General features: G+C 39.1%; 1 protein-coding gene across 1 annotated transcript; it reads right to left on the bottom strand.

Annotated features, from left to right (window-relative positions):
- Positions 1-746: 746 nt before the first annotated feature.
- Positions 747-19553, bottom strand: RAB21 (RAB21, member RAS oncogene family). Its single transcript, XM_030477951.1, has 7 exons — positions 19143-19553; positions 11815-11874; positions 11522-11629; positions 9943-10006; positions 9057-9111; positions 8541-8629; positions 747-7622 (listed from the first exon to the last, which is right to left on the bottom strand). Exons 1-7 carry the CDS (start codon positions 19287-19289, stop codon positions 7483-7485), a joined length of 663 nt encoding a protein of 220 aa, XP_030333811.1. The 5' UTR covers positions 19290-19553; the 3' UTR covers positions 747-7482.
- Between the last annotated feature and the right edge of the window lie 46 nt (positions 19554-19599).

The following is a 19599-nucleotide window of genomic DNA, read 5'->3' as shown; positions in this document are numbered from 1 at the left end:
AACAAGCAGCCAGTAAATGGGATGCTGCCCTGGACTCTGCGTGCAGCAAGACAACCAGGAGGAAGTTGCAGACCAGGCTTCTCTTGAGTTCCTCACCAGTCCTCAGCATGAATTATATTATAGACAATAAAATTGATATCCAAGGATTTAGATGTCACACTCTTTTTCTCCACATGCAAGAGGAAAATATAAAGTTGAGTCCTACTCCACAATTAGGAAAGCAGGAGAGATATTGGACTCTGGCTACACCCACTCAAGTCAACCAAGTAAGCCTGGGGTGCTGACCGACAGCCAGCCTTGCTGTTTAGTCATAAGCATGCTCTTGCATATAATTATACTACTTAAGGTTCCTGAGACTGATGTCTCAAAACAGCATGGGGAACAGCACAGCCAATCCAAGCAGGCAGCATGTAAATATGATGTAAAACACCTGGAAGAAATCTGTACTGTGCTATTTGCTCTCAAGGCCAGAACTCCTTATGCACCCTGGCCAAATTTATTTGCCAGTAATAACATAGCCTCTATGACCAGTTAGTATTTTGTCTACTCACTGATTGTCTCTACCACAATGTAGAAACTGAGAAATGAAGATATGATAGCCTTAACACATTCCTCTAAGAAAACATAAAAAACCTAACCTGCACAAGTGGAGCATGCAGGTGTAGTAACTTTCTATGCTTGGCTGCCTTCTGTCACAAAGTTAGACAAGGATAGGGACAAAGAAATTAAATATGCACAGACTGATGTTGAAGGAAATCCCATTCCCCAGCAGCATTTATTTGTATTTAGAGTGTGAAGGCATGGAGATGCAACAAGACATGTAGGCAGTTCAGTGGATGATGAACTTTCTTCAAGTATTTGCACCATGTCACATTTTGTGTATCCATAACCACAGCTGTGAGTTCCTGTTTGTGAACCTGGTATCTTTTTAATCTATGCATATGAAGTATTAAATAGAATTCCAGAATATGAAACAACCCAAAACATACAATATTTGTCATAACATTATGGTTGGTACAACTGATCACAAGTTTACAGTAGTTTTGTTCTCCAAGTGGAACAAGAAACTTTTTAAATACAAAAGAAGGAGAGCAGATACCAACATGAAATGCTCTGCATTTGTCAATGCAAGGAGAAATTCATGACCACACCAGCCTCCACAGAGGCTAATTGGAAGCTATCCAAGAGTGATGACTAAACAGAAACTGATCTGTTGTTTGCCAATTGGCACATACTAGTATTGCCAGAGCTAGGAACAGGCAGACAAATAGTTAATAACCCCACCACTTCTACATATGTATTACACAACACCACCAACAGGCAACATTTCCTGGAAAGAACAGGAAACTAACAGAACAATTCTTTTAGGATGAGGGTAGTCAATGCTGTATTTCATCCCAGCTGTTCAAAAAGCAATGCTAAGGATGGGTCTGTGTTACTAATACAATACTTCCTTCTCTTCACTTGCCACCATAATCCACTTCAGAGATGGCTCCATTTCCTATACAAGCTGAAATCCCCAAGTCCCTGAAAAAGAATCAGTGTCCCATGGTGCCAAGCGCTGCATTATTCACATACTGAAAGGATGGTCAAGATTCCTTGAAGGCTCAAATCAAAGTATAGTTTAGTGTCATTTTAAGCCTCAAGCCAACTTTTCTAACCAGTATGGGCACATCTTATGGTTGAGGATTGTTTTGCAATTACTCTATGACAAAAAACAGTGGGAGAGTAGACTGGCAACAAGAGGTGCACTGGTTACTCTATTGCTTCTTGCTGTTTGAACATTCACCATAGGACTCTGATTGCAGGGTGTACCTACAGGCAGCACACTTGCTCTTCACTATTTAACATAGCCCTTTTAATGAGATACTGGACAGCATTTGGAAAGACTAAATCCATAAAGGAAATACATTTACCCTAAAAAGCTCTTTAGGGTTTTAGTTTCTTGACCAAAAAATTATCAACAAACAGAAAATACACTGACACAAAACTAGCAGGATATAGACATTGACTTTTTAGTGCAAGTGAAAGTGAAAGGGCTAATAACAGCCAAATCAGGAATTATGCAAACTCCTCTTATCTTGCCCTGCTTCTCCTGTTGCTTCCTGTTTTCACTTGCAAAGTCCATCCAGTTCAAATCCAGAGCATCAGTTGAACAGCAATTTTCACTAGCAAAGTGTGCTCAAGCACTCTTTGTGCAAGTGGGACATCAGTACAATACAAACATAATGGGTGGATAATTCCCAGTCTTGAGCCTTTTTTCCATGTTTGACTTGATTTTGCTGCTCCCTTAGCACACATGCAGTGTGTCTGGGGCTATCATTGAACTGGCAAACATAGTTCAACAGCAACTGTTTCTTCCTCACATTCTGGGCTGTATAAAACCAGTTCTTAGAATCAAAGCTGCATTTTCATGGGTCCCTGCTAACACTACAGCCTCTGGGATATGCACTAGCATAACAGAGCAACTTTGCTGAGCGTGGTTTGGCATTTTAAAGCCATCTTTCATCACATCATACTTAGATGGGTTCAGAAATTTGTTACTGTATTTGTAACCCTGTAGTCTCAGTTGTTACCAAATCTTTGTAAGCCAGGCCCCTGCCAACAACCACCAGTAACTTTCAGGGACATTTTATTACAGACTGTTCATCAACTTTCAAATTGTGTGACTTCCCAAACTGAAAGAGATAGTTTTCAGATATGTCAGTAACAAGAACTGCCAGCTCTGTTTTCTTGTATTGATTTTCAGTACACATTTTGCCCCCTTTCTATTGATCCATATCCACTTACATGCATTTTTCACTTTTAATATTGGGCATTGATAGAATAGCAGTCATGCTAAAGAAGTTCATTTCCCCAGCTGAATGATCATTTGGAATTAACTTATCACAGAATTATCTTCATGTAAATGCACTGGTGCATAAAATCTCTAAGATGTATTTAAGAACTCCAGAACTGTAAGAACTGTAGCAATGCACTGGAAAAGTTAAGGTTCGTGAAGCCTCTGCTATATACTTTTTTCCCCTCTAAGTTTTTTTTATCCACAAATGCCAAAGAGAATATTCCTACAACATTTGACAATGTCAAGGTACCTGATGTTAAAAATGCCATGTCCTTTTCAGTATTGGCTTTTGCCCTGCTAACATTTTCTCTAGGTTTAAAGAAAGGATTCTATTTGATTGAGCCTGGTAAGCTCAATGAGCTTATCAGATGAAAAAAATCCATGAAGACAATGATTATAATGCCTGTATGATCAAATAGCACTGACAGCACTTAAAGATTTAGGTATCAAGTGCTTTCCTCTTCTCTTTCCACAAAGGAAAGCCTGATTAGGCAGTTCAAGTTTCCTGTTCTGGAAAAGAGAAACTATTTGTTCTCTTACACCAAGTCCCAGATTTGTTGGCCTTTCAGAATGGAGTGATGGTTAATTTAAAGGGTCTGCAATTAAACAGTCTCAACAGCTCAGAAGAGATCTGTTACATGAATCTGGATCTCTCACAGCATATCAAGTACTTGGCAACAGCCAAGAAAGTAGTTCTTGCTCTCTCCAATCCTCTTGACTTCAATTTCTTCTAAGCCACTTCCAATATCCATTCTGTTCAATACAGTGGGCAAGGACTGTATTGAAGGTAAGCAGGTAAGCAGGAAGAGTATATATTGTCATTATTTGACAGAAAAAGTCCAAATTCAATAGACTGCTACATCACTGAGATGTACAGGTTTGTCCTAAACAGAGGGGAAAGTCTTGGTGTTAAGCAGAATCCCCCAAAGAGTAGTAGCATGAGCAACAGTGCCCAGCACAGCTAAAAGCAAACTAGTTTTGAGGCTATCTTTGTTGAGCTTGTGCAGCAACTAGGGCCAAGGATCTTGGTCTTTATCTGCAACTCCTTGACACAACTGTAGTAAAAGTTATGCTCGCTTTAAGATACATTTCCTGACATGTCAAGGAAAAAAAACCCTAAACTTTGATGCAAACTAAGATTGTCAGTTAACTGTAAACAGCTCATAAATTTGCATATTCTAATCAAGTTTTAAGTAGGTTAGTACTGTGTCTGAAAGCCTGTTCAGAGTTAGTTGTATCTTGTTACAAAGCAACACCTTCAGTTTTTCCTACTTTCCTTTTTCTTTCCAAGTTCTCTTTTTCCTTCCACAAAAAAAAAAAAAAAAAAAAAAAAAAAAGGGTAGAGAACTAACAGAGAGATTGCTGCCTCCACCTCTTATTCCCATACTCTATCATTCAGATCACTTACTGCTTTCAGCTTGTGGGGATTCCTAACCTCCGTTTGTCCTCAAGCAGGACCTCCATTCCTCTTACCCTCTTTAAACTGTTGGTTTTTTTTTTTCCCTGACAGCATCCAACATTTTCAGAGAACTCCATGTGAGCTCCAGCCACCTTCCATGACCTCATACCTTTTTCCAAAGCATTTTTCACCTGGCTTGGACTCTAAAGTAGATGTTGAATTACTACATTCTTCAAGAACCATAGCAGGTCTGGCTGGTTTTATCTATCCCACAACACAGGTACTTTCTAAAGACAGATGCAGTTATTCTCTTGCACTCTTCTCAGAAGAAAACTAGCTTACTTGTTTCCAGCAACAGAAGTTAGCACCAAGAAAATAAATTTTCCTTAAGACATACAAGCCATACGATCTAGACATACAATCTAGACAGTTCCCAGCAAATGCAAGATTCTTGAAACCCAAGCCACACAGCAGTAATACCAGGTTTCTTGGGTAAGAACCTCCTCAAATACAGCAAACCAAGCTATCTGTGCTTTCCTATACACTTAATGCAAAGAACACTCTAGATATCTTCAGTAAAGATATTTTTCCTGTAATTGTCTTGTCTTGTCTAACAATGACTAGCTGAAGTCTTGTGTTAATCAGTCTAACCAATCCATGTTTTTGAGTCTTGGAAACCAAATTCCCTGTCTTCATGAAGTTGTATTTCTTCTGTAAGCTAATATAATGATACCCTGCTAAGCACAGGTTTTAAGTTCCATAAATAAAGGAGGGTTTCTAGGGAGTATTTTTCATGCTGAAACTTATAAGAATTTATTTAAAAAATATTTTGCTAATACAAATGAAATCATACAAGATTGTAAGCTTTCTTATCCCCACTTATCTATTCAGCAGTAATAGTTTTAGTTTTGTAAGAGACTTAAGAGTTCGTACCAACATGGCTTTGTTAGTTTTGTAATTGACAAAAGTCACAAAGAATGCCCCTACCACAGAATACACTGAAGAAAAACTCTAGGTGCAGGACAAAATATATTCTACACACTGCTTCTACTTCAAAGCAGCCAAACGTAACATTCTCTTGGGTGAACACCTAATATTGCTTTCCAGACCAGAACTGCATCTATCCACTTCAATGAAGAGCAAAAAGCTCTGCTCTGGAGAGCACACATATGCTCTGCTCTGGTGTACAAAAGCCCTCATGACTCATCTGCTTATCAAGGCTGGATGAGGTTGTTTGGTTTTTTTTACCTTCCATCACTGGGAGAAAAAAAAAAAAAAAAAATTGAATCAAAAAATCTGGAACTCTAACTATGAGGAGATTCCAGTTGTGAGCATCCAGCCTTGCCAATTTCACTCCTCCTATCAGGGTCTGTATTGATTTGAAGGTACTGGTTTTAGATCAAATTGACCTGGCTTTCAATTTCGGCAAGGCTCACTGGTAAGTTAGATACAAGAATGTTAACAGCGTTGCTACATATGCACACATGAATTTTAAATTCACACCAAAGCTCTGTGCAGTCAAGAAACTATCTTCACTAGTGTGAACATATCACCTTTGTCCATCATGCACACAATCATGCCAGAAGAGCACAGCAATGGTGGCTTAATAGAAAGTATCTACACCACAGTTTAGGCAGAAAGTGAAAAAATGCACCAGGATGAGTCTGTATCAAAGCCATCTATTATTTCAGAGAAAATAAAAAAACCAGGTTGAAGACAGCACACTTCTCTTACACAAACTGATTAGTTACTACTTCCCCTTTTGTGCATCAGAACATACCCACAACATTCAATGTATTCATATGCAATACTAATTCTACCCTTCAGAGAAAGGAAGGCCAAGGAATATTCTATTTTGTCACAGACATCACCTTTACTGTTTTTCCAAGCATGACAACTTAAGTAAAAGGAAATCAGAGCACAAAACATTTTGAAGTTTCAGCTACCACTATATGTGTCCTTTGTGATAGTACTTTATACACCTTTTCTGAAAACCCTCCTCCCAAAATTTAAGTGGGCTTCAAAACACTTTACAAGAGAAACAGCAAGTCAGGAGTAAGTTCAGTTCCATCTAGTATGCCTAGAGTTACATCTTGCAAGTTTCCTATCTTCTATTTATCACTCCAAATCAGAAGCACTCCTAGTTAATGCCAATTCTTTAGTTCACTCAAGCCCTGCAATATGGGGTGGGTGGGGGGGAAATATGATTATTAATAATTTATAATGCTGTTTGGGGACATAAATGCATTAGTGAAGCTTAAGAGTTTCCCATGCATCTGGTTTACTGGCTACCAGATGATGAAGGCTAAAGTTGCTTTGACTTTAGGTGATATTCTGAGAGGCCAAAGTAACTGCAGAGGCAAGATATACACATGCACTGAGTGTTTTAGCTGGGAGTCAAACACCTCAATGATAAACAGCAGTCTAAGGAAGCATTCTCTTCCCACTAAGGTGATACTCTAAATACTGCTGCTTGCCAGGAAAGGCTTTAAAAAAAAAAAAAAACAAAACAATACTGTAGCTATGAATGTACCAAGAAAAAGAAAAAAGCTGTTTTCAGGTAGGGGAATAGAATGAACACTTCAACAATACACATGAAAAGCTTGCATCTTTCACTGACTTATTCACTTCACAACCACTGACAAGACTGATGTACATATTTCTGCACCTGCAATTGTAAAAGCAGATAAAATATTTAATATGTGATTTACAATGTATTTTACCAGCTTGGCATACAGGATGAACAGAATATATCAAAGTAGTTGACAGTTATAGGCTTGTGGAGACCCTGCAAAAATATTACTTCAGATATCTGCTAAATTTAAAAAAAAAAAAAAAAAAAATCAATTTGCATTTTAGAAGTGATACAATTCAATCTACCACAAAATACAAAGAGCTGCAAAACGTATACCATTCCAACAACAATGTATATAAGTTATTAAATAATGATCTGATTTAAAAGAATATAAATGAAGCCTTTAAGTAGGTCTTTTCTACATGCATATTATTCCTCATTAAAGAAAAATATGTAAAAAGGCCATTGGTAATTGCTTTGTTAACCACTGTAGAAAATGCCAATTCTCTGGTCACAGATGCCACTAGTTTAGCACTTAAGGTCTCTGCAGTGTTACATGTGATTACTTTTCAATACTGTTAATTCTATTACTCCATTGGTAAAGAATGCGTGACTTGGAATATGGCAGTCTTCATATTGAGAGGGTAGTGATGCACGGTTTTATAGTTATCCAGAAGAACAGCACCCTCCACTGCTCTGTACTTGTGGCTCATCATCAATGATCTGTACACCTCGCCTTGCTATTCCTGACTGGCTGGAACCATTGCCTCTCGCTCTTTCATCCACTTGAGCAGTTTCTATCATTCCTGTAGAGGAAGAAATGTATTAGATGATATTCCGCTGCATTTTGACCTAAGACTTTGAGATCTTAATCCATCTGAGTTACATGCACAAAGTTCAGCAAGACCAGTTCTCCTATTTATTATGCAGAAGTAAGTACTTCTCAAAGTGATACCCTGGTATCACATGCAATAGCTGCAAGAACATACTTAAATCTTCTTCCTGAAGCACCAAACATCAGCAGCTCCTGTTGACTAAGGAGACCTTAGATGGTCAGATGTTCTAGAGTGAGTGACTTCAAAAGCTAGGTTTACCCACCCATACCAAAAACATCCTATTAACAAAGAAAACAAGTAAGAAACCCAACCCACATACCACCCCACCCCAACCCACAAGAAAAACCTTCAACCTACTCATCAGACATTTAGGTGAAGTTTTGCTTAAACTCTTTTATCATAAGACAACAATCAATATGACAACTTCCTTGTATTACAACATTTTTATCCTACATTCTGTGATCTTTACCATTTGCTTAGACTGCTGTGTAAAATTTGGATCACCACAACTTCAAGTTTATGATTTGTAATTGACACCACCTGAGAAAATCTTTGACAGAGGCTGAAGCAGAGGGTTTGAAGCAGGCAATAGGGAGACCCATCACATGAAGTCTAATTTGAGGTTACTATTTACACAAGTGAAACAGCAGTTAGTGCTCCAACAAATGACAAAGACACTTTTGGAGTACAGCACAAATATGCAATACTGTAAGCACCCCATATGTCAAGCTCCCAGAGCTGTTACAGTACACAAGTGGCTTAAGTAGACTCAGGTGAAGTAAATGCTTAGAATAGTTTACATTAAAGCTCTTTTATACGGTTTTAAGCATTCTGAAGCCTTGAGCATTTTTGAATGAGCTCTTTACCAACAAACTAGATAATACCTACTTTTACAAAGGTCAAGAAACAGTTCTTCAATTCCTTTGTTCTGTTTAGCTGAAGTATGATAATGTTTTGCTCCAACAGATTCAGCATACCTGTAGGAACAGATACAGAACTTCATTGTACTGAAAGGACTAAAACTTTCTAAGCTACTTTACATGAAGCAAGGAGATGATCACAAAAAGTTTTATTCCAAGTTCAGAGTTAATCTACATGTGCTGTAAAAAGGGAATTCTGTGGTTAAAACTACTGTGATTGATGAAAAACACTAGAAGAAATCAAGAAAAATTCATGTCTAGAAATGCATTTAAACTAAAAGTGTTGACTTTAACCATGTAAAACTTTCAAATGACACTTCAGTCAGTAAGGACGTTCCAGGACTCCGATACTAACAGAACACTTAACACAGCAGCCAGCAAGGCACTGCTGGTTTATGCCTGCCAGTTGTTGACAGCATCACAAGTTCATTACTTCAGCATAATTCTGCAATGACTGTTTCTGTGAGTAATTGGTGTGACTTACGTTTCTGCTTCTTGCACTGAAACATGTCTCTCTTTTTCCAAGTCTATTTTGTTACCTGTTGGAAACAAGTTAATCTTTCAAGTCTTTGTACTCCAAAATTACCCAAAAGGAAGTAGTCATGTAATCACTGTACCCCATCATTTTCGTACAAGCTATCCCAGTAAAGACTGTGCTCCAAATTGAGACCTGTGTAAGAGTCAATGATATGATTTAAGAATCCCCTTTCACTAAAGCATTTACAGGCAATAAAGAGGAAGTTCTACTTCTATAGAGATCAAGATAGCTAAATACCTCCATATAAGCCAGCAATTCAGCCTTCTGCTTTTCTTGTGTAATTTATTAACAGCTTATCCATGCTACAGTGGTAGTTTTTGTAGGATATCCTTACATCTATCCTCCTGAAAGTATTTTAATCACTAGATATGATTTTAAATCTAAATCCAGTATTTCTGTTGCATTCTGTTTGAATAGAAATACCTAAGTTTTAAGACTCACTCCGCTCCGCTTGGAGCACTTGATTATGAAAGAGGATAAGCATCCAGCCTATGCCACTGAAAACAGTAGAAAACACGACATTTCAGTACCTACAAGAAGGATCATACACATTTGAGCTTTATGTTTCTCTCTGTTGAACTAGTCTGCAGGTGTCTGTACCATGCATCTCTGACATGGCATATCATTAAACAGCTTATTTTTTTGAAATTAACTCTTACATTCCTCAATGCGATCTACTGAAACTTCTAGCTCCCACTGAATTTTAAATACCAAATTAACCATAAACTTCACCCCTTCACATGTACAAGCTGTCAAAGCAGTGTTTGGAAGATGCTATTAATTAAAAGAAACATTTCTGATTCAGTCATTAGACTCGTGTTAAAAGACTTACCTACTATACATAAACAGATTTCATTTCCCAACATTTTTCTTAATTCCTTAACCCAATTTTTTACCTGCAAAAAGAACAGAAGTTTATTCTCACTTGATATACTTACTACTAGCTTAGATACTGTGGAACTGACCCATTTCCTTCATTAATCATTTACTCTAAACTTGAAACAAATGTGTTTAGAGCAACACAGATGGACAAAATATTCTTTGTACAGCTACGCATGGCTCTTGTTCAGCAGGTTTTAGCTTGCAGTTGAAATTAAGAGCAAATGACTTAGATAAAATGGTTCAATTACTCCAGAAATATAACTCACCACACTTGTGTTAGCCCCACTCCAAAGAACAAGTTGACTGCATTGGCCACTTTAGGTCAGGCATGAGATCTTTTATCAACAGGCACTTACTGACAGATCACAAATGGTACTTTAAAGGTAGAGGTACCTGAACTGAGTAGTTCAGGTTAGATTATAACAGATGTTTGTTTCCTGAGAGAACAGATGGAACAAGAGCATCAAATCAGCTGATGGTAAGGTATCCGTTATCAATTCTGTTGTCGTGCTTTGAGGTTGCATGATCACTGCATTGACTTAGGGACTGTTATTTTAAGGGAATTTAATCATGGCAAGAGGTGATCACTTCAAGAACCTAAAAATAGTTAGGATACGCAATAGAGGCATGCAATAACTTCTGCCAATTAACCTTCCCTCTTTTTTTCCAAGAATCACAGAATTTTACTAAGTAGGGCTCAGCATGAAAAGGTACATGTTGAAGTAGTACTCAAGTCATTGCAATTCTGCAGATGGGAGACAAGAGTTTAACTTTCAGCACAAACGCTTTACGTGCCCTGCATCACACTATTTGAATCACTTAAGCTGTTGCAGAATTATACCCTTATACTACTTTTATCACTGCTAACCCAAGCCTTGCCCATACAACCACAATTTCTTACTCCTCTATACAGAAGCCCTACTGGCTTTGCCACAAGTTAATCAGAGACAAAATCATTTAGGAAACAGTGTCACCAGTTTTCAGCTGGAACATCTTAGAGTGACAGCACAGATTTGACACAAGGTTGGAAAAAACCTTACCTGCTCAGAACGATCAACTAATACTGCTATAATTAGCCATTAAATTTCAGGGTTTGATGAGGATTTGAAGTCCAAATACCTATTATCACTGAAAAAGTAATTTTCCCACAATCATGCATTACAATTTCAGAGTTCTCAGATCTGAAAAAGGTCATGTCACTTAATATCTTTCAGTAATTTGGTTTATACAGTCAAGATCAGTACGGTGTACTACCACAACAGTTCTGGTTTATGTTTATAGCCTGTCACATTAGGTGTGAGGTAATTCACATCTAATTCTCTGGTGGCCTTTGAATAAGCTTGCTAGAACTTTAGTAGACTGAAAAAAGTCAGCCTTCAAAAGAAGGCTAGTAAGTCATACGCTCCTATTAAATTCACAAATATAATATATATTGCTATTGCTGAAAACAGAAGGTTCCCATTTACACACTCGTATCACAGATTATCTTTCCGTTTACAACTCCCACAGAGTTAAGAACTGTCCAGTACCTTTTGAAAAGAGTCTTCATCTGTTATATCATATACTAGAATGGCGCCATTAGAATCCCTGTAGTAGATCGGCCCCAATGCATGAAATCTTTCTTGACCAGCTGTATCCTGCATTTAATACACACTTGTTAGCAATTCAAGACAAAGCAAACAATACTTCAAGAAACTCCAAATACTTTGAAATTTTGCTTTTATTAAGAAGCGCCTAACATTTGAGTTCTAATGAGCACAAGTAATTTTTCAGGAAAATAGAATATTTAGCTAGGGAAGGGAAAATAAGAAAGTAAACATACCCATATTGCAAGGTTTACTCTTTTCCCACCAATATTTAGCTTCTTTGTAAGAAAAGATGCCTGGAAAGCAAAACAGATGAGTTAAGTTTTTACACACAAATGTCTCATTTGACTTCAGATTAATTTACCAATAAAAACATCTGAATCAATAAGAGACAGATTTCTAGATCAAAATACTCTTTAAACCAGAAGGCTGAGTCAATACTAAGCCAGTTAGTCATTTTAATACAGTTTGCCAGGAGTCTATTCTAAATAAATTTGGCTTAAGCCAATCATTTACTACATCTTTTTGCTGTTGTTTTGAACAACTTGGGGAGGATAAGAGTTGTGTGGAAAGACTCTGAATCCACAACACTGATAAGTCCAAGCTGACCTCAAAGCATTTCACAAGAGTACACAAAGTCTGGGTAGGAACCAGCCTACCTGGATTTTTGATTTGCAGGAATTAGACAAAATAGTTCACTATTAGTGAGCTACTAAACCAAAATAAAAGTTTTTCACTAAAAGCCTCGGAACACTAGCATTCTGCAGATTTCCTTGTCTGTATCTTTTCCTTTTGCTGAAGTGAGCCCACAACTCTCCCCATCTGTTTTGGGGGGCTTTTCTGGGAACAGTGGTGTGGTATGGGTCGTGTTTCCCCCCCCAACACTGGTCATGAAAGCTGAGTGATATGCTTCTCAGCTAAAACAAAAGGAAAGCAAGTGGCAGGATAAGAAAAGCCTCAGAACAAGCATACAAACTTCTCTAAGAGTTCTACTACATTGCCTTCTGAAAATGTTTTACAGGATCAGAGATTATTGCAAGGTTTGTCCAATTTCAGTAACCTAAGAGTGTATCTGTTCTCCAAGCCCGCGTGATCTACATTTTGTAGATACCACCTCTGTTACCAAATGTATAATTCAGTGGCTAAAAAGGGGCATAATTTAATACAAGTTTAATAGGCTCAAACAGGGTCTAAAGGAGTCAATACATTTGGAACCTGCTCCCATTGCTCTGAAGACTAGCAGTGGCAGGTTATCATCAGACAATTCGGTAGCTAAGGGTTTCTGACTTTTGCCTTAAATTATACTCAGTTTTCCTTCCCGCTTCAACTCAACTTGCATTTGGATACAAATAAGTGCTCAGGGGTATTTTACAATACATTCAATCCTAGATTATTTTAGGCTGGACTGTAGCAGCTCAACATGAGCTCTCTGTATCAGCACTGACCAGACACTGAACCAAGTCATGTGCATGTAGCAAGTGTCACAGGCCACACCAGCTGCTTGATCCAGCTTGCTGCTTAACTACACAAGCAACCAGTACACACATAGACAACCATGGTAGTTCAATTTACACAAGCCTAAACTGCTGTGAAAGTACATCTCTGGAGTGCAGCCTGTATTACAATTAAAGTCATCCAACACTCAGCTGCAGCAGTAGGTCCTGGTCTTCAGCTACTTCCCTAACATCAAGTCTGGCATCCGTATGACCTAAGGTGAGATGATTCAAGAAGCTTCTCTTTTTGAAGTAAATTGTATGTTCCTCTAAAGCTTTCCATGAAGTCTGATAAACAGAACAGATAAAGAGAAGGCAGACCTTCTTATAAAAAGACCTTCTTATAAAAAAAAAAAACACTTAGAAACTTTCTAAAAGCAGATATTAAAGAACTAACCATTATAGCCACTGTATTAGACATAACTAAAGCATTAATGCTACCCCTCCAGTCTGCAGTGAGGAGGCACAAGTGAGCTTCAGAAAAAGCTCTAGATGGCATGTTAAAAGTATTTAACACTCCAGCCAACTCGTAACAAACAGCTTAACAGCAGAGTAGCAAATCTTAAACATCAGGAAAACTTTAATTCTTTAATCAGTAACTCTCTGCAGAAGTTTATGGCTTTCAGCTAGCTGTCCCTAAGGATTATCTGATCAGTGCCTAGTCTTCATATCATAATTTGTTCTACTACGCCAGAGTTTAAAAGCCAAAAGCTTAGAGGTGATTTCAGAAGTTTTGATACACCAACACTTGGGCCATATTACGAGAAGATATGGTTAGGCACAATGAATCCAGCTTACCTGACAATATTGTATTGATCTGCTGTACTGCACTACTTGATATTCTATTGTGAATCTCAAACAAAAAACTCTTGAGCACTGTTTGCTTTTGTCACAACACTGACAATCAAATCTGCTCAGTTGATATGAATTTCACCAAAGTGTCCGAGAACCACGTTTCTGGACCAAAAGGCAGAAAAATACTTCACAGGAACAGGGTTTATATTTAAAAAAAAAAAAAAAACACCCCACAAAACACCACACACCCCACACAGAACTTTGTATCCATGAAGTTACGTCATCATGGCTTTAGACATTAGCCCAACTAATGGCATAAATATCTATGAGGATAAGCCTCCTTCAATAGTTGCTCTGTCAGATAAAGGTAAGTATCACCAGTCCTTCAGATCACCACAGCTTTTGATAGCAATACTGCCTTTTAGCACTAAGAGTAAGTATTTCCTTTCCTACATACCCAAGTATTAGGAGACACATCCATTCAAGTAAGGCTTTTTAGTATCTCCTGAACAAAACAAAAAACAAACAAAAACAAGAACAGAGACTAGGGCAAGAGTATTTAGCATTGGGCTATTGTACTTGCTCTCTTATTAAAACTTGATGAATTTGTACCAGTTAAGTTTTAGTCTACCTAAAGTCTTAGGCCCTTAACCAAAAAAGGAGAGACTATCCTGTATCAGATAACCAGATTACAAGCAAGTTAGTCTAAAAAGCTTGCCAGACAACAGGACTGGAACCTGGTTTGAAGTAGTCATGGTTAGTAATGAACAGGTGGTTTTGTGAACAAGTTGTGAGAAACAGTCAATGCTACGTTACAGATTAAATGCTTCATTCTTCTTTACTGTGTTCAATATACTTGAATACTGTCAGCAGATTCTGTTCTTGAATTAACAGGTATGGGTACGTTTGTTGTATTTACCATCAGTAAAGTGGATTTTACAGCCACAGTGGCAAACATGCCCAAGACAAGCCACCTAGTATTTACCATTTAACACATCCGCCCTTCAACTTCTTTTTGTCTCATAAAAGAGCAAGGTTACTACCACTTCACTTACTATGAGGTTAGAAAAAAAAAAAATAATCAGGTGAACTGATTACTCTGATTGAATAATCAGTTCACCTGACTATTCAGAATTACTGAATCAGGTGAACTGATTGAAACCACTTGCTGGGGAACCCAACATGGAAGGAAATGCCTAACTACTGTTCAGAGATAGCTTAGGAGCCTAGTTTGGGGAAAAAAAAAAAAAAAAAAAAAAAAAAAAAAAAAGGTCAGCTGCCAGGAGGGTCAAAGCCTTTGAAATCCAGACAGTCTAGACAGCATTAGGTAATTACATATAGACAAGGATTCAACATTTTTTCTAATCTCCCAAGAATTTACTAAATTTAGTGCTTACAGATTGAAGTCTGAGTTATGTCTTGACTTACAATTAGTAAGTCATAAATAAAATTCCATATTACTTTCATTACTATGACAATTCATTTTTGCTAGGACTTTCAAAACCCCACAAATACATATGACCACAGTTAATTCAAAGATAAGTAATCTAACAGCTCTTTGAAGCAAGTTACTAATTTTGGTATTTTGACTATAGTGTCTTATGACTGGTCTGAAGACTACTTAGGCACTTAGAAGAAAAGGATAATGCAATTATAAGAGCTAAAATTCCATTCTCTTCATGTCCCTGTAAAAAATTTATTTTAATTTTTTCTTCTAAGAGCTCAGTTTCACATGTCCATCAGGCCCTGTCAGGAGCTGATAAAGGCACCTGAGTAGAACATACGGAAGGCCCAGCTGGTAAAGATTCTCTTGAAAGTCACTGAATAAAAGCAGGTGTATGTCACCTGCCCCTTACCTGCTTCACCCTCAGCAGAGGCAAGCCAGGCATACAAACACTGCCTACAGCACTGAACCTCCTTGCCTTGTCATCCCCTTGCTCCCCGCCCCAGCTATCTTAGGCAGCCAAGACAGCTTTTCCAGCTTATGCAAGTCCATCACAGCAATTAGGATCCATATACCATGAGTGGCTCTCTTGGGTTGGCTATTTCACAGTTCACCAGGCATTTGAAAGATTAGCACCCAAAAGTTCTATTTATCTTGAATAGTTAACAAAGTATCTACCCAAATTAAAAAAAAAAAAAAATTGACAATAGTTTAGTGGAGCAATTCCAGCACAGTTCACTTGATACCAATTTATAGCTCAGAATTATCAAGAGCACTGATCTCAATATTTCAGTCAATGGGAACCAATTCTAATTGTCCCATCAGACCTGAAAACACATTATAGATTGTATTCATTGCCAGCCAAACCCCTACCTTTCCTGCATCAGCTTGTTCACATTATTCTAGATAAATGTTGGCTTATGTGAATCAGTAGCTACCTTAATTACAATATGCAAGTCATCAGTATCAAAGCACTGACTTAACACTAACATAACCACAGCAACACATCCCAACAGCCTCCTAACCTCAAACGAAGCTCCAGTTCACCATTTCCCTCTAGCCAGCACTTAGGGAAGGGGGGCACACAGAAAAGTGAAACAGCTCCCTTTCACAAGCCATCTGTAACCAGCACAAAAAGAAACTCTCCTCATTGGAGTTTCACAGGTATACAGGTTAACTTCATAACAGAGTAATACTTTAGTGTTAGAATTCAGATAGGAAAGTATAGATATACATTAAAGATTCACACCGACCAATTTAAAGACTTCTTGTGCTCACCCCCATCACTGGGCTCACACTGCAGGAAGCACCAGCCAACATCGCTAAATAGAAGTTTCCAGAAGCGTACACTCTCACCACTGTTTTTGTTGTGGTCATATTAGAACTAAGCACTATGCAACAGTTTCTCTTTTCTAAGTCGAGAACACTGTGGATGGAGAGCCTCGTCTCAATATCTAGTGATCTTTTCATATGATTCATCACTGTGGCTCCTTCACTGAATCAGGAGCTAAGTATCTAATTTTGGCTTTATTGGAACAAAATAATTTGGTGCAAAACTCTGAACTGATGCTGTGAAACAAAGCCACCTTATCAGATTAAGCCTTTACTCCTAGGAAAGGATGTTTTGCAAAAATAAGGAGAAACTAGGATATCTGATTAAGGGCTGTTTTAATTTGCTACTGAAAGAACTTAGTCAAACTTTCTCTAGAACTGAGATGAAGGAAAACAAGAATAATTAAGATATTTCACAACTCTTATGCACAGTAAGAATCAACAGCAAATGATGCTGTATTTTACAATCAATAAGTATATGTGGCTAAGGAGGCCAAGAATAAAAAAGCCAGCAAGCTGAGAAACACAGTGCAGTCAGTTAGAAGATACAGGCAGCAATGAGAAACCTAATCACAGTTGAGAACCAAAATCTCAGTATCAGGTGTGGGCATTGCTTCCACTCCTCTACAAGCACAAGCACACGTCCCCCTCTTCAGAGATTCAAAACCGAAAGCTCTACAGCCACAGTATCTAGAGACATTTTCCTGTCAACACTTTGGAGCCATTTAAAGGTCTGTTTTCTGACATTTGTGACCTGAGTCTGTATTCCAATTTTAGGTTTTCCACTACAGATTTAAAAAAACACAATTCAAAAAAAAAAAAAAAAAACCAAAAAACACCCACCCCACACAAAAAAACAACCCCAAAAGACACACAAAACACCCCTCAAACAAGAAAACCCCCAAAACTACAGAGTTGCATTAACATGACAGACTGGTCAGCTCTTCTCTTTCTATATGAGATATGAGAATTCAGCTATACCCATTTTTATGCACTTTAAACAACTGTTTTCTCAATGCTGCACTTCAGCTGCAGCTTTAACTCCTACAAGCTACCAGTCATTTCCATAGCATAGCAAGTATCAGCTACCTCTATAGCCATCGCAGCTACAATCAGTTTGCCGTAAATGCCACATCATGCCTATATAAATCTATGAATAGATGCATCCAACAGCAGAGTATGAACAAAGCTTAAAACGTGTTATTTTTTAGCTCTTTATAGCAAAGATGGATATGTGTTTATGAAACATTTACTGTATTGTTTCTAGCGCATCTCTAATGTTCCTTTGCTTTTTAAGGGAAAGTTTCATTATTAAATACCCACGAGTTTTCCCTGAGTGTACAGGAGTAACACACAACTACCCTAAGGCTCTTTCGGGGCATTACCTACTATTTATTCTCTACTTCACAGATCCCCAAAAGTGTTCAAAAGCCACTAGTGGCCCACACGGTGGCAGGGTTTGTTTCTTTATTTACAAAACAAAAAATTATCAAGAACATACATTACGGTGCTAAAACCACACTTTCATATACATACAACTGCCAAGAAAGATGCTGTGCAACTGGTGTAACTACAAATAAAGAAGTTAAGCAAGCAGAGACAACCCGAAAGACTTAAACTTCACATTGTGGGTTGTATGTTAAAACGTGTTTTCTGAGACCACGCACAATATAAGCATTTTAGTTTGTACCATGGCATACTCACACACCATTCAGTAGTAGTAGGTAATGAAAAGACATTACTTTCAAGCAGACACCCTATCACATTTTTAGTTCATTATAAATTAGCAGACAGAATCAGGCCAAATTTGTGAAGCTAATGTGACAAGCAAGCCTTAAGAATCTTTTCTGTTATTAGATCATAAGCCCTAATCTCATAACCCATTTTGTAAAAGCTGTTCTCTTTAAACAGCAGTATTTAGGTAGCTCAAGTATTCAGATCCGAGAACATGAGAAAGACTATAATTAACAGAAAAGCAGCACATATGAAACACTTAGTCATCAGTCCTGTACCAATGACTACAATAACATTACTTTCAAATCATACTTGCCAAGATGCAAATGAAGACATTCATATACATAATTGGAAAAAAAAACCCCGAGCAGTCAGTATTCAGAACAGAAACAAGGCCTTTAAGTATAGAAAGCTTAAGTCTGAGGAGTAAAAAGCACCAGGAAATTAGCTTCCAGCAAACTCGGCAGGGCACAGCCACCATTTAAAGCGCGGCAGTGATCACCCCGTCCACCGTTAAGCGGTAAACAAGACGGCAAGCACCCAAACCCCAGTGCGGGTTTACGGAGCAACCCTCCACGGGCACTAGGGCGGAAGGAGCACGCCGGTGAGCGCCAAACGGAGCGACGCACGGGCGGCCGGCACGGGCCAGCAGCCTAGAAGGTGCGCAGGGCAAGAGGAGAAAAGCAGCGAGTTCCTCCCCCCCCGCGCCGCCTCAGCCCGGTGGCTGCGGGCCGGGGCCCCCCGCCCGCCCCGGCGCGGCCCGCACCTGCAGGGTGGTGATGTGCTTGTCGTTGAACTTGTTCTCGCAGTAGCGCAGCACCAGGGAGGTTTTCCCCACACAGCCCTCCCCGAGCAGCACCACCTTGAAAGAGAAGCTGCGGCCCCCGGCCGCCGCGCCGGCCCCCGCCGCCATCCGCGCCCTGCCGCCGAGTCCAGCCGGGCCGCCGCCGCCTCACATCAACGCTCCGCACCGCCGCCCACCGGGACGGGGAACCCGCGACGGAACGGGAGGAGGGCCCGCGGGACGGGAGCGAGATGGGGAGCGGTGAGAAGGAGCCGCCGAAAGCGCGGGAATAGCGGAGCGGAGAGAAAGAACACCGAAAACCACAACGCTGCCCACCACCGACGGCCCCGCTCCCCCTAATGGCGTCTTCTTCCTCCTACGTCACGCGCCGCCCGGTCACGCGCACCACCCCCGCCGCCAATGGGAGGGGTGGACGCGA

The sequence above is a fragment of the Strigops habroptila genome, chromosome 3, assembly GCF_004027225.2.
Source record: "Strigops habroptila isolate Jane chromosome 3, bStrHab1.2.pri, whole genome shotgun sequence".
Lineage (NCBI taxonomy): Eukaryota > Metazoa > Chordata > Aves > Psittaciformes > Psittacidae > Strigops > Strigops habroptila.
The sequence above is the reverse complement of the archived record's forward strand: the minus strand, read 5'-3'. Positions and strand labels throughout refer to the sequence as shown.